We start from the raw sequence: 15,947 nt of genomic DNA, 5'->3' as shown, positions 1-15,947 counted from the left end.
GCTAATGACACTTTATGACAACAGTCATAAATATTCATGAAGGCTTTTTCATGTTCACGACATGAACATGAAAATTCACCCCCTTTAAATAAAGTGTTACCAACATGGTTGACAGTAAAGCACAGCAGCGGTGGTGTTATGGTCTGGGACTGCTTTTCTGTTCAGGACCTGTATAGTTTGTGTTAATTGTTTGAACCATGAATTGTTGCTCTCTGGTAAAAATGTCCAGCTAAACACAGATACTGAAGCGCAGTTGGTTTTCATAAACCCTCCAGTGCGACTGAATTAAAACAATGGAGCAGAAGATTGGGCCAAGATTCCTCCTCAGTGACGTGAAAGACTCGCTGCCAGACATTTGAAACGCCTGATGGCAGGTGTTGTTGTCAAAGCTGGTACAATCAGATACTAGACTGACAGAACAGTTATGGTTTCACAGAAGACCAGGATGGTTTGGAAGGCATTTCCCTTAATAAAATAACTCAGAACATGAAATCTGAATTTTGTGTTTATTCAGGACGATCACGGGCGGATCCGTTTAAAAATAATCATTGGGTTTTGTGTAAATAAATGACTGCAGGCATGTGAATGTCTTAAAGGTTTCATAAAGTCGTTTAAGAAAAATGTGAGCGTTATCTATTACAAAGCAAGATACTGCCTGCTTTAACAGAACTTCACTTTAAAAATGAAGGACTATCCCTTTAGTTGCTAAGCTGAACGTGTTCAGCTTAGTGATGTAAGAGAGAGTGGAGGAGTCGTTTTCATAGTATCCCCTCAACGCTGTGGATCTGCCAAAGAAAAGTTGTGAAATCAACTGGCTGCTGAAAAGCCCCAAAGGCTCTCTGCTTAAAAAGTCTCGACTGTGTTAAATCTGCTGATGGGCTCAGGAAAGAGGACAAACTGTGTGTGTGTGTGTGTGTGTGTGTTTTTTTGTTTTTTTTTTAAAACCAAAATGTGAGGATTAAGAGTAAGACTGTGGGTGATTTTCTGAAAAGCGTTATGCCATGCGCTTCAGTTGAAAAGTGGATAAAATGGTTCATAATTCACTCAAAGAACAGAAGCTTCTGGCTCCAACCTTAGATCTGAGACCAGGGGCGCAACTACATATTATTCAGGTGGATGCGAAAACATAAATCTACATTTACATTTACACGTGCGCGAGGGGAAGGAGTGTAAGGGCGTGGTGAAGTGTATGCGAAGGCATCATCGGGACGCCACCCCCTCTAGACGGGGTCTTGACGCCCCCTCTGGTGCAGCGCCCCTATGCGTTGCATGCGCTGCATACCCACTTTTTGTGCCACTGTCTGTGACTGGTGGTTCTCTGCTATACTGAAGAGTTTCAGAGATTTTTCTTGGTTCATTCATCTTCGCCTTATCGTTTACGCATCAAAACACCAACAAATCTGGGGTCACAATAACATATTTCAATAAATACAAAGCATTAAGTCATCCACATGGCTAGCAGTAGCCATTTTTCTTATTAAGGTAACGCTGTTTTAAGAAGACAGTTAGCATGCTATGTTCACCATGTCTCTTTAGCAGCTGACCATGGGCGATGTCGGAAAATATCCTGTTCAACCTGACGGCTTTTTAAAATATTTATGTTAACATATAAAAAGCAGAACAGCAAAGTGTTAGCATATTCTGCACATTAATACATATTTATACATTTAAAATGTGTTTGAAAAATACTAGAAGAGTTAGGAGCAACACGATGGAGACCTTGCAAGGGTATTCAGGTATAGACCATGGATGGGTAGGAAACGTAGTAAGTGTTTATTCTAAAATTTTCTTTTGCTGTATGTTAAATTTGGGTGATATGAACAAATAAATATAATTATCATGATGCCGTTTCAGATTTAAAAGAGACATAGAATCTGTTACCACCCAAACTCAAAGAACAAATATTTTAGTCAAGTTTTTCATGCTGTGACAATCTCATAATGATCTGGGGTAAAATATATCCAGTCACATCTTTTTCTAATTCATGTTTGAATCCTTTTTTATTATTAGGGGTTTAACGGTGTATTTGTCCTGAAAGGTCATGGTACAGAGGTCGCATGCAGTCGGACAAAGAATATATAAGCTGCAAAGGATGGCAGTTCTCTTCTAGAAGACGATTAGCACCTGTGTTGAATTGCTGTGGTCCAGTCTAGGTGCTGTGGTAGAAACCGAATAGACGAACTACCAAACCAAAGCAATTCTCCTGGTTCTTGGTAACTCAGCTCCTTTGTCACTTTGCATTTTTGGAGATTTGGCCTCTTTCCCCCAGATACTTGTAGATATGGACCTTCCGCCCCAATCTCAAGTATCAGACTGAAGTCATATCCCGACCAAGGGCTTTTTATTTCCTGGTATGTAACTTGGTGACTACACTTTTTGTCTTGTGCTCACCTGCAGGGCCATTTAAAGCACAAGAATTTTGAGGACAGAGCAGGGCGGATATAACTGTGTTTGCTTGATCTGGTGAGAGGTTTGGCTGAGGAGTTCTGATATAACTGGAGACTAACAACTGGCTCATGCCTAGCAACTACTAATACCATCCATTTCATTTATCACTCATAATTTGAACACCTGGCTGAGTACAACATGTTCATTTAGGACATTTTTCTTCTTACATTCTGCAAATACAGGATTGGTTGTTGTTATGGTGAAGAAATAGTGTTAAGAGGACTATGTCTGAATCACAGATAAATCTGGATTATATTTCGGTACAGCAAACTTGGAGTGTGTTTCCTGAAAAGTTGACACATATACTCTTATGTAGACCTCTTAAAGCTTTTTTTTTTTTTAGAAGTGTTTATTAGTTTTACATTACAGGGACATATGATGACCCAAATTTACAGGATATTCACAAATGACTGTACTTACATATATCTCCTCATCTGATCTGTATCGTACTGTGTAAACAAACAAAATGTTTACAGCTGTGATGTGTTGTTTAGCTTTAAAGCTAACCCCGTAGCATTCCTTGTTATGTTTATTTGGTTAATATAGTAAGTATTTTCACAGAATAGTAATATATCTACAACACCACATTTAAAATGATACCATTCCTACTATATTCCTACTATATTTACTATATTTATTCTCACCATATATTTTGAGTTTTACACATATAACAATCAAAAATATAGAATAAACACTTTCTGAATGTATTAGTAATTTAGTAGTCCTTTTTGGACTTTGCTACATTTTTGACAGTCTTCTTCTTATAAAGTAACACTGGAAGGATAACAAGCTAATAATAGCTAGCTAATTAGCTGGACCATTCGCTCGGGTAGACAACCTGGAGTCAGATTAGACGCTGCTGTTATGAATGTATGCTTGTCAACTGTAGTTTGAAAACCATACCTTATTTAGGCACCATGACTGTCTACTTGTTTTGCTTTTGAAAATATTTCCAAACAGACAATTTTTCTTTCTTTTTAAGCAAGAACAAAAAGTGTTCGCTTGTTTTTAGCCAGCTGGCAGCAGTGGGCTAGGGGGAGTGCTGCGTCACTGTGTGTACTTAATGTGTAGTGAATAGAAGAAGAGCCTACTGAACTGTGTGAACTTGTCAGCAGACTAGCTGTCTATTTTGAAGCATGTTATTTATTTGACCTCACAAAACTGTCAAGTTTTGGGGGAAATGTCACCATCCGGGTAACACTGTCACAGCGGGGGACGAGGGCGGGACTAACGTAAGAGCGGGAGGGGCCAGATGGCGGGTCAAACACGGGATATACGGAAAAATAATAATATGGGAGCACGGCAGGAAAGGGGGGTAAAAAACTTTAGTTTCCAGGCCAAAACGGGAGACTTGATTTAACAAATCAAAGCACTTCACAGGGAGGCTTTAATGAAATGGAAGCTTAATGAGAGCTACAACAAGGTAATAAATTAAGCAAATAAAGACAGGTGGTGTAAACACTAATTTAAAACAAACAGGTGCATCAAACATCACAACACTTTTGCCAAATGAATTATTTTGAGTGGAATGATTTGTATTAAAATGCCGTACATCCATGATCTATCACTTTACATTTCTTTTTTATATATTCTTTTTACAGTGGAGCTTACATAAAATGGCTAAGAATAAGTTTTTCTTTTCTTTAGTTCATCGTTGTTTCATGTTTTAAATTATAAATAGCCATGAAAGCATTCCTGACCTCTGACATGCTAGACGTTGGTATGTCTAGCATATCATATGTTTCACTCCTTTTGCCATTTTTTAAAAACATTTATTTGTTTTGTTTCTAACATGTTTTTTTTTTCTTTTAAAGGATCCACCTGCCTCAAGTCAAGTTTATGTCAAATCTTAAATGCAAAAGCTGAATGTAATGCAGCAAATTTTCTGTTTCATCCTTTTAAGCTGTAACCCAAATGAAATATAACTGCTATGGAAATGTTAGCATTTTTCTTTTTAAATCTCAAGGTTAAGAGTCTACATTTATTAGAGAATATACACAGAGACTAATACAGTTGGTAATGATAGCCATGCTAATTATGTTCATTGCTAATAGAAGTCTCTAAACAGAGTTGAAAATGTCAACTTTGTAACCAAATGTTGGTTTTCTCTCACATAATGTGACGTCTCTTCTGCTTCTTAGACAAATAATGCATAACTACTTACAGAAGATATTTTAAATTATGTTTATACCTCCTAAAAGTAAAATGAGCTGAAACCTGTAATGGCAAGTCAAAGCTTTGTAAAAGCAATCTCTGCATCTGTGACACTAATTGAGTCTCTTTGTTTTTAGATATTTTCATCTATGCAGTCAGAATAGAAACTCCATCATTTGGTGTTTCTTTGGTTAAGCAACCTTTAGCTAGGTTAGCGTCGAGCTTTTAAGGCTTGTGTTAGATCATCTTTCTGCCCTGATAGTTTTATACTTTAGTCATCAATTTGGTGTCTCAAAACAAGAAATACACTAGAACAACTCGGTTTGAGCTCAAACATTCCAACAGTATTCACGAAGCGCATTCATTTACCTAAATTTAAATTCAGTAAGCACTTAAAACACTAGCTGCTGGAATGTGACCCTATTCAAAAGGTGAGCAGAAAAGTGTTTTCACATTTCCCGTCTCTGCTGAGGCGCAGCAGAAGTGGCTTCCTGTGAGCACAAACCCCACCAAAAGAAGAAAGAAAGAAAGAAAAAAGTCGTCTGCCGTGTCATGCTTGGCCTGAACATTTAAATTCTTGAGTCTATTTCGCTCCGTGCCACAGCAGAGCTGCAGCACTTTGCAGAAACATGATCGGACTGAAGCTCTGCCCCGGCTTGTGTGTTTGCTGCCTCCTGAGCGGCGGAGCAGAGAGCCGGCAGAGCGGCCGCGCCGACTCCCTCCCCGGCCGAACAATACCGGCCTCTGATGAGGAATAAAAGCTGTATTGTTTCCCTTGCTGAGAGATGATGATGGTGATGAAGGGCAGAAGCAATTCCAGGTTTCACAAAGAAAGTCTCAGAACAACATGGCCCCGTCCTGGCGGTGGTAATTGCAGCGTCGCGGCACACATGAATACCCCCAAATCAGCCCTCGGCCTCTCGCGTCCGAGCAAAGTGCACCACTCAGACAATCAGAGGCATTAAATCTCAATCTCTCGTCCCCATGGCAACAGCAACTGCTTGTCTGATTGTCGCAAAGTGGGGTCTCTGATAACTTGTCACACAAAAGGTCACGCCGTTATTGTCTGCTGTTTTATGGAAGGACGGTAAGTGTTTTATTAATATCCGTTTAACAGCAGCGTTCATTAAGCAGCAGATATGTCTTCCTTTTTTCTTTATGAAGTACCCAGAACAAGGTCACAGGGTCAGGATGATGCTGCAGCTGTCGGTGGGTATGAGAGGAATCCACCGTGATTCGGATGTGGAGAATATTGTCGGAAGAAATTCTTCAGGTTTAAAAGCTTCAGTATGAAAAAATCATCTGTGACCGCAGATCACAAATGTGATCTGTGATCTGCATCACAGATCACATCTTGCAACTTGGTACTGAGCAAGTTGCATGCCTTGCTCAGTACCAAGGCATGCAACTTTTACAATCGACTCAGAAATGGTAGATCAGTACAAAAGTAAAACAAATAGCTATATTTGCAGCAACCCAGAAAAAAAATCAAACATGGAGAACCAACATTTAGGTTTATATTTTTATTATTGGAGACCAAGAGGAACTCCTGTTAGATTACCCTTTGATCCAAAACAACTGGAACCAAACATTTAGTTTTTTTACCCCTTCAACCTTTTGTCTTTGTTTTGGTTTTGTTGTTTTGTTTGTATTTATTCTAATTCATGCGAATCACTTTGAATGGCCTTGTTGCTGAAAATGTGCTATATAAATAAATGACCTTACCTTACCTTTATATTTATATTTGGTTTAGTAGAGCTTCAAACTAGAGGTGCACCGATCGTGGTTTGACCTGCCACTACTATTTTGGCCAATTTTATTTTTATCTGAAAAGTCGCTAAGTAGTCCAGCTCAGCTGGGCGACTGTTGCTGCTACTTTGGAGTTTTTAAGAATCACTGGATCTTGAAATTTCTTGAAATTTCCCTTTCATCAGAAAAATTTAGAGTTTTGGGTCTCGATGCATCAAGTCAAGTTTATTTGTAGAAAAAATTTCATCAACAAGGCAGTTCAAAGAAACATAACATAGCAACCAGTTAGGAAAGCTGCTTCTCCATGTTTGGTTCTGGTTCATCTAAAATCCTGTGTTGTTTTTCATTAAACATTTACTGCCTTTTTTTTAAACTCATTCTTGGTCTCAGTGAAGGCGTGTGGATGTTTCTCCACTGTATTCAAAACCAACTTCAATGCTTTTGAGAGCGACATGTTTTTCTATTCCTGTTTAATGTTGACTGATCAGCAGGTCAGAAGCAGTTGCTTTTTGTCTGAGGTATTTTTAGTGTGTGCCGGGTCTGCACTGCAACCAGGCCAGTTATTGTTTTGTTCTCACATGGCAGAAATCCACAGGAGATTCATGTTCTGCTCTTTATTTGCTAAACTTCCCCGCTGGCAGCTGAGGTGCCAAAAAGGCAACAAAACACACAGATTTAGATCCAAGTCTTTTTGTCTTTTCGTTTGCTTCTCGTACTTGGAGATCCTGTTTTTTTTTTTTTTTTTTTTTTTTCACTCTTTCAACATTTAAGCAGCGAGGCTCCATGAAAAGTCTGGAGCTGAGGCTGCTACATGCTAATGCCCGCGCTCTTCAAGCTGGCAGCCGGCTGTTGTTGCTCCACAATTCTGCGCCGCTGATTGACCACCTCCCGTCGCTTCTGTGGTGTGTGTGGGATCATTGGCAATAATTGGCCATTGTTGTCGGCCAATCAACGGCAGCTATTACTCCAGGCCTTCCTGAGTAGGCTTGTGAATAACAATGTCAAAATGACTCCTGAGTAATAGCAGCGAATAAAATGAAAAGTATCCTGAACTAATTCAAAAGCCTCGGACATACATCCTGTCACTCGAGACAGGCTGAGTACAAAAACATGAATATGTGATTAATCACTGATGATATGCACTATGTTTTTTTTTCCTTCTTTTCGTAGGATGGCTGATGTTATGAACTCCTTGGAGCCTGGAACGGAGGACTTCAGCGGAGGAGGAGCAGCAGGAGATCAGGACTCGGTATCCTTCTTTGTGTGTCTGTTGGTTTGTGTTTTTCATTTCATTAGCTATAATAATAATAAGTTACATTTGATGTATTACAGTGAAATAAATACAGTGGCCCTGATACATTTTCTATTCTAGATTCAGTATTTGTGTCCTTTCTGTGTGATGTAACTCCAGATTTGACTTTTCACTAATTATTTTGTTGAGCACGTCTAAAATATTCAAAAGGAAATGAGGCCTGGGAACACGACCAGCACGGTTCCACTCCACACGTTATTTGCTGGTGTTAGCAAAGCAGCCAATCCAGGAGCACTATTTATTTTTCTTGGTGCTTATTGGCTGCGCCCCTGTAGCAGGGATAAGGAAGACCGTAGATGCTAGCTAACAAATTAGCATCTATTTTGATAGATTAGAAGACATGCCTCCATAAGTACTAATATGTAGACAGGCAAGATGGAAGGTGCATCCATCTTGCCTGCACCTTCCATCTTGCAGTTCTATAACTGCAAGATGGAAGGTGCAGTTATAGAACTGCACCTGAAATTTTGGTGTGAAGAACTTGTGGTGAAGAACATCACATGTAAAACCGGTTACTTTTCTTCAGCAGGAACGGGAAAACTTACTAAAGTTGAAAGCGTCTCTTAGAAGATCTGTGTTAAAGTGTATTCTGTCCAGTAGAGCCGACGTCAAACCGTCATTCAGTTAAATCATTGTATGAAAATGAATCAGGCCATGTACAGAAGCCCCAGAAAATCCACTAGAACCTTAGAAATAGAAAAAAAGTCTTAAGACCAGGGTGGAGATTAAACGTCCAGCAGGTCCACCACCCTGAACATGCAGCTACATCAGTTCGGTTCAGATCTAAACATGTCCCCATGTCAGTGGTTTCTGCGGTTGAAACAATTTATCCTCCAGTTCTTTTGGTTGGGGAAGGAAGTGCTTGCTTTTGATTGCATTTGAATCTGTTTCCACCGGTCACATGGTGGAGCTGGGCCTATCGCGGTTTCTCGTTCAGCCACTGCCTGCACCTTGTCACACTTGATTACTCCCACCAGCGCTCCTCCACCTCACAGCCCCACACAGGACTCGCTAGAAAAGCTTCAAAAACATCGCTGGGTGACGGAGTAAATGAGGACAGGCTGTTTTTGGTCCAGGCCGATATCAGTGAAAACAGGAAGTAGGTCAGCACTTCTCTGTCTCCTATGACAGTTGTTGAGTCTTTATATGGCTGGGAGCAAAACAGGCAGTTTAAACAAGTTCAGCCAGAGCGACTGGAAAGTATAGCTTCAAACAGAACATATGAAAAGCATAAAAATATAGAGGTGAAAAGTAAGGTCAGGCATTGGAAAGAGAAACAAAAAATAAATTTGAGTTTCTTGAAGCAAAGTAGAGTTATCATCAGTAATAACTCGCTTACCTTGTTGTAGAAACATGTTGTATCATACACTGCGCTTCCATTACAGATGTGTGCAAAACTTTGTCAGTATTCTGCCGAACTGTAAAAAACACAATTTCACAATTGCGGCATTTCATTAAGTAAGAAACGCAATTGAAATCACATGTGAATAAATGTCTAAGTCATTAAAAACATCCTCCAACTACTTCCTGTCGTTTTTCTTCTCCATGGTTTGGTTATTGACAACATCCGATTGTTGATCATGTGACTGATGTGATGCAACAAAAGTGTTTCCAATACAGCTTCGAGGAATAAACCAAAAATCCCACCTTTATTAAAAAATTAGTTGTTGTTTTTTTATTTGCTTAATTCCATTAAGCAAATTTATATTTGAAATGTCAATTTGCACCATTATATGAATTTCAGTGAAAACACATCATTAGTGAACTTGTACAAACATAAAGAAAACGTCAGTGATATAGAATGTTAGTGACTAAGGTAGCCCTAACCTTTCCAAATCTTTGTAAAACAATGATTTAAAATGCTATGAGATAATCAGCATTGTACATGGATTTGCTTTTCTATATCTGGTTTGCCATCAATGTGGCAAATCAGATTTTTACCACGTTGTTGGCCTCAAATTTGATGTTGGAATGAAGTCGTTCTAATTCTCCAAACTATTACAAACCTGGCGGTAACCTTACATAAGTTTTGAACAGATCTTCCCAGAAACACATGAGAGGTTTCCGAAGCTGTCCAAGAGGCTTCCCTCCATTGTGGTGGAGCCGATGGATGCGGCTGAGGTGGAGAGCGGCGAGCTCCGCTGGCCGCCAGACGACCCCGGATCCCCAGACGCCCAAAGTGAGAGACGGAGAGTGGGCGATCAAACCGCAGGTGAGCAGGACACACAGGCTGGTCTGGTGGCCATCTTGTATATGACGCAGCGTCAAATTTACTGAGTCATTTGTTACAACGAATGGCTCAGTAAATTTGTCTTCATCTGATCTCTGGTCTCAGGAGTACTTCACCCCTCCTATACCAATATGTATAATGTTTTTGAGTACAGGTTAAGTTTGAAGTCTAGTGCCTGGTTCACACAGCAAGATTTTTGTGTCGATTTTTGTCCTGATTTTTCCCTTCCAACCATCTTAAGCGTGTTGAATGTCATGTGTAGCCAATCAGAAAGCAAGGTGTCAGAAACACGGAGGAGAATTCTAAACAAAGAAAGCTAAACAGCTACCATGGCGCACCAGGAGGTCCGGTGGACAGTCAACAATCTACCAGCACTGCTTCTCCCCAGTCGTCCATGTTTGCTTACTCTGAAATCACGTTTCATCTCGAGAGAATTTCCAAGGTTTCCCATCTGTCATCTGAACTTTGGTCAGTGAAGTTGATTACGGTGTGCTACTGCTGTGTTTCTGGATACCACACACTGTACAACTAAACTTGCTTAAGTTTGTGGTGTCAGGTTTTGAATATCAGTTGACAGAAGCACTTTTGACCACTCAAAGTGCTTTACACTGCATTTGGATTCACACTGATTTGCAGAGCAGGAGGAAGCTGGAATTGAACTTACAATCTTCTGATCACAAGACGACTACTCTACCCACAAAGCCACAGTTTTTAAATAGAAAGTAAACAGAGTTATAATGGCAACATTTGCTCTATTAGTGGCTTTATCTGGAGTAGAAACACAGCTAGCCAGGGTTACAATCTTGATAGAAAAAGTACGTCCAGTTTGTGACAGCAGTTGCTCCTTCAATAGCTTTGACCTGAAGGTGTGACGAGGTTGAACACAAAACGATCGGGTCAAGTGTGTCATCTGTAGCGATACGCTCAGCTCAACCGACAGGAAGGTGACCCAGCTAAACGCAGTGACCACAGCACTGAGTGAAAAAATACAGAGAGAACATGGAGGTTATGAAAGCGACAGTTCTAAATAAAAACATAAATGGAGAGCAGCAGGAGGTGGGAGAATAAAGAAAAGTGGTCAGCTTGTCCTTCTTCGTGGTTTCCACCAGTAGTAACATGAGGTTGTCGATCATGTGACTCGTGTGATGGGGAAAAAATGTTTCCATTGCAGTCTTGAGAAATAAACCGACTTTGATACCATCTACTGAGAGCCAGGTGTTCTGGTGGAAACATACAAAACAATCAGCTTTCTCGTGTATATGACAGAGCTTAATTGTTCCTTAAGAGTAAGAAGACGTAAGAAGAACTGTGAATAATTTTGAGGAAGCCAATGAAAGGGAGCCTAAAACTGCCCAAGTGGAAGGAGGATGTTCTGCCTCATCTCAAACAAAATCCTCTGTGTTTGTTGCAGGTGAGGAGAAGTCAGATGCCGGAGAGAAGGAAGAGGCTTCAGGGCTAGAGATGCAGGAGTCAAACTGAACAAACCCGTATGAAATACACTGTTACTGTATGTCTGTCCAGAGCTGAATAGCAGAGCGCCTCGTGAGGACAGAACCTAACAGGAAGCTGAAATGAGGCAGGACGGCTGACAAGCAGATTTTGAAACGACAGCCTGTTGGGCCTGGAGCCAGAGTGGAGTCACTTTTTATTCTTATTTATATTTTACAGGTTAAAAGATTTTACTTCTGGGGACCAATATTATGTTCATCTAGTTTCCATCACTCTGCTTAAAAGTAGGTAAACTGTAAAGTTGTTCACTTCAGAATGATAATATATTTAAAAAAGTGCAATAACTCCAGGCAGCAATAAATACAAAGACTTTTCTTCTAATTAGACTCTTCCTATTCGTCCATGTTTGTAGTTTAAATCTGAATCCTCTTTCCTCTGGCTCCAAGCCCTCTTCGTCCAGATGCCCATCATCATCATCAGCACATCTGGCGTGGGCGGATGTCTCTAAATGCTTTATGAAGTATTTAGCTCTTGTGTGCCATATTATTACTTATGGTAGCTGCTGTATTTTGTGCAGTTTTACACTCCTTAGATAAAAATGACAGTTGTTGTCGCGTACTGACTGCTGTGGTAAAAACGTGGTGATTTTGGTCTCACTATTCACTTTGAATGATAGCTTTGAAGATAAATATGTATCTTTTATTTGATGTTATGCCATTCTGTAATAAATTATATATGTAAATTCTGTCTCCCTGTAGTGGTTGTTGAATAAATGTGTGTGTTGATCTGGTGAGATTAGATGAGACGTTTTTCTGACCTGGTAGGTTCACAGGAGTTCATTTTTATCTGACGGAGTCAGTGAAGCTGATGAAGGCTGACCAAGAGTTAAACCAGTTCATTAACTCAGTGTTTATGAAAAATAATAGTTGTTAATCTGCTTTTAAACCTTTCATTTGGAAGAAAAACACATTATCAAAATAATAAAAGTGAAGAAATCTAGCAATGATACAAATATGAACATATGACATATAAATGTATATATTCAGGTTTGAATATATACATTTATATATGTCATATATTCATATATATACAAATATGTTTGTGTCAATCTATACAAAAATTTATATATTGGTACATTTTTTCTGCTTTTTTATTTTTCTATTTTTTTTCTTGCAACAGATATTGTTTTCTTTTCAATTTCCAACTTTAAGGACAAGTTTATTTTATTAAAATTGGCAATCTTTTAAAAATACCATGTGAATGTAAAGAAGTTAATTTAGTGTTCTGTCAAATTTTGTCTAATTTTTAAAATCAGTCAATCTAGCTATTTATCATAAAGTGAATTCTTTACTTTGCAAGAGTATCATTCCTGTCAAAATGAAAGTGTGACTGAGACGAGTCATCTAAAGAATATTTCTGAATATGGATCTTTGGGCCTTAAATCTGGGTTAGTCTGAAGATGGAGGCGACCGACAGGCTCCTGTGTGACAGACTTAGATGCTTAAAAGTGTCTGGGTTCCACTTTTAAAGAGCTACTTTATGTCCTTAAACAAAACAGACCTTTATTATACAGAGTGACGTAATCATAACTAGCTAAAGCCTCAAAAAGATTCTGAAATATTTAAAACTCAGTCTGAGTGCATAACACAAAGAAACCCTGGATGCATGCGCAACAAAACATCTAAGATCTGCAGGCTGACTGGCATTGAATGATGAATTTAGATTTTCTGCATGGCCTCAAATGAATATAAAAGAAGTAATGTCACAGTGTGAGAGTCATATATGCTGCACAAATGATGGCTGGCAAAAGACAGACTCAGTAAATCCAGTGGATTATTGATGAAAGCCAACCGCGTTAGCATGCGCTGCTGCAGCTACTGGCTCCATACACGACTGCAAAATGCAACTCGTTGCTCTTCCTAACAGCTATGAGGTTGAGCAACAATGAAACACTGTAATGGTAGTTCAGTGCTGGAAAAGCTGGAGCTGTGTGTTAAAGACAGCAGAGTGTCAGTTTGCAGCGCAGCTGTTCAAAGTTATGTAATAACTGGACTTGACAAGGATGGGACTGTTAGGATAATATCTGACAGCTGATTGGTTAGACAACCCTCCAGGTGAGGGCGTCCAAAACGACAGCCACCAAACGCTTCGTGTTTCTAAAGGATCATTTTAGCATGACTCAGCATTTCGTTCAAACTGTGAGAGTATCACGAGTCTGATGTGTCGAATTTGAAGAAATGCTAAGAACATTTGAAGGAAATACAAAAATACACGGATGATGAGAAAGTCCTAGTATTTTACAGTCCAGGCAGCCAAGCATTGTTTGACGCGTGTGACCTTTGAGCCCTCAGGAGGTACTGCTTAAGAAAATGTCACACGACTCTAATCAATAGCTACATGGGCTCGGGGGTGTTGGAAAATCATTGTCACTCAGAGGAGCAGAGCTGGGGGCTGAAGCTGTTCCTCTCAGGGGGCGAGACGTTACAGCAGGTCTGAGTGAAACTCTGCCAGACTCATCTCAGACGGCCGGGGAGACGGCGGACAGATGGCCTGTGTGCAGACCAAGTCCTATTGGGAAAATGGTTATTATGATTATTTGTCCTGAAGATGGGAACATGAAATGCTAACATGTAGCAGCATGGCGGCTGACACTAATCTGTAATGTTTTGGAGACGTTAGGAGAAGAATTTACTGGAAATGAAAAGAGACAATGACTAATCTGAACTCTGTCTCTGGGTTGGATATTTTAGTGAGTCAGTGCCTGACCTTTTGACCTCTTACAACAAGCTGCCTACTTGTGTGTGACAGTCCAAAACATTAACTTTGTTACACCTATGCCGCTTGGGAACTAATTCAGCGTGCTTCAAGTTGTGCAATAGTAAGACCTATTTGTAACTACGTTTTAAAGGGACAGTGTTATGTATTTTCCAGGCACATAGTTCTGTTTTATTGCACAATCAAGTAACTGAAGTACCTTCAGTTACCTTAGTTAGCATATATACAAATATATCAAATATGATTTTACTTCCTAATTTAAATCCTTTAAATTGGGTTTCTGTCTCTTTAAGAAGCTCCTGCTCTGTCTGAAACTCCTCCTTTAGGATGGGATCACAACATGGTTCCTCATTAACCCTTTAACAACGTTTTTGCCAGCGTTTCACTGAGAAGTAGCTCCTGTAATTAACTCAACAGATGTGTAGTTCTACGAGGTGTTTGCTAATTGATGCTGGCTAGTCTGAAGGAGTTGAGTGAGGGGAGGGAGTCTGTAGGGACCGGTCATATCCTAAGAAGGCCATCAAAACACTTTTGTTTGTTCCTCGAGAATACATACAGAATACATACAGCAGTAAATTTATCTTTTTCAGTAAACTGATTTTATTTATAGTCCTTTAAAAAAGTTGCAGAATTATACACTCCCCATGCAACACTCACAAAAGAACTTTGATAGAAAACAGATGTAGATGCACATAAAGATATTAATGATCACATAACTTCATAGAACAAGTTATGCAAGTTGTTCTGTTTCAGTGTAATAATCTCAGGTGTGTTTCTGCCTCCCCGGAGGAGAAAGCTGCTGCCTGAATATTTGCTCTCATTTCAGTCTGTGATTAATGTTCTTTACTCTTTTTTTTTTTTTTTTGCAAGTTAAGACTTAACATCTGCGAGTGGTGCTGTGGCTTTGTGCGTCACAGATGAAGAAAAAAATCGACGACAAAAACACAGGCTTTTCCACACATCTATCCACTCAAACGAAATATTCCCAGTAATCACATCCTGGAAATTATGTTTTTTCTCAGTCGCTGTGGTGCATTTCTTACATCACCAATATCATTTGCACAACAGCAAACTCATTTATCAAAAATAATTAGTACCCAGTTGATAAGCGCAAAAGTGTTCAAAATGGAGAGTTCATTCCTCAAAATAATGAACTCTCACGTCAATGAAAAACCTGGCACTACAAGACAGTCAAATGTCTCTGTCAGTCTTTAAAAGATCTATTAATTAAGCTCGCCAAATATAATAAGTTACATATTTCTGTATTTAGTGAGGTAAATGAGTTCTGTACTTACTTGGTATCATATCGATTCCAAAATGGCAGCTGCAGCTCAGGGAGGAGGTGGAGGACATCCACCTCTTCACAGATGATCTAACTCATAACAACAAACTGTCAAGACATGTTGACAGTTTAACAAATATGTAAAACAAAAACAAACAAAACATTTATATATTTTTTAATAAAAGTTACATGCTGCAGCTTTAAACTTTTAATTCCCCATTCAAACACAACCAAGAATCCTGCAGTAAACATGCCAGCCTGCACAAGTTTCTCTTCCAATAACCGGAGCATCTACAGTTTCAATCCAAAAATATTTTTCATCAGAGATATTGCAGGCATGTGCTTATTTTCAGAATCAATATACCTCTCATGTCATAAAATGATCTTTCAATAGATGCCTGGAGTAAACGTTTGGAGTGAACAGTTCCTGCAGAGGGACAGAAGCCCCAGTGATATCTGGGTGGGAGTGAGAAATCTGTGAAAAGACAGGAGAAGTGGACAATCCTTTGTGAAATCAAATAATTTCACAACATTCGGCCAATAAAGGA

The 15,947-nt window shown here is 39.4% G+C and overlaps 1 protein-coding gene across 4 annotated transcripts in view; it reads left to right on the top strand.

Annotated features, from left to right (window-relative positions):
- Positions 1-12,089, top strand: part of LOC103129104 (protein LBH-like) — a 15,363-nt gene extending 3,274 nt beyond the window's left edge. For all 4 annotated transcript variants that reach the window (XM_016664824.1, XM_007540068.2, XM_016664822.1 and 1 more), the window contains 3 exons: positions 7,522-7,600; positions 9,701-9,875; positions 11,305-12,089. In XM_016664824.1, the coding sequence (XP_016520310.1) occupies positions 7,522-7,600; positions 9,701-9,875; positions 11,305-11,372 (322 nt within the window). In that variant the 3' untranslated portion in view covers positions 11,373-12,089. The remainder of the gene's footprint in view (positions 1-7,521; positions 7,601-9,700; positions 9,876-11,304) is intronic.
- Positions 12,090-15,947: the final 3,858 nt, after the last annotated feature.

This window comes from Poecilia formosa, unplaced genomic scaffold (assembly GCF_000485575.1).
Source record: "Poecilia formosa unplaced genomic scaffold, Poecilia_formosa-5.1.2 Scaffold514, whole genome shotgun sequence".
Taxonomy (NCBI): Eukaryota; Metazoa; Chordata; class Actinopteri; order Cyprinodontiformes; family Poeciliidae; genus Poecilia; species Poecilia formosa.
Note: the sequence above shows the minus strand (reverse complement) of the source record. Positions and strands in the feature narration are given on the sequence as shown.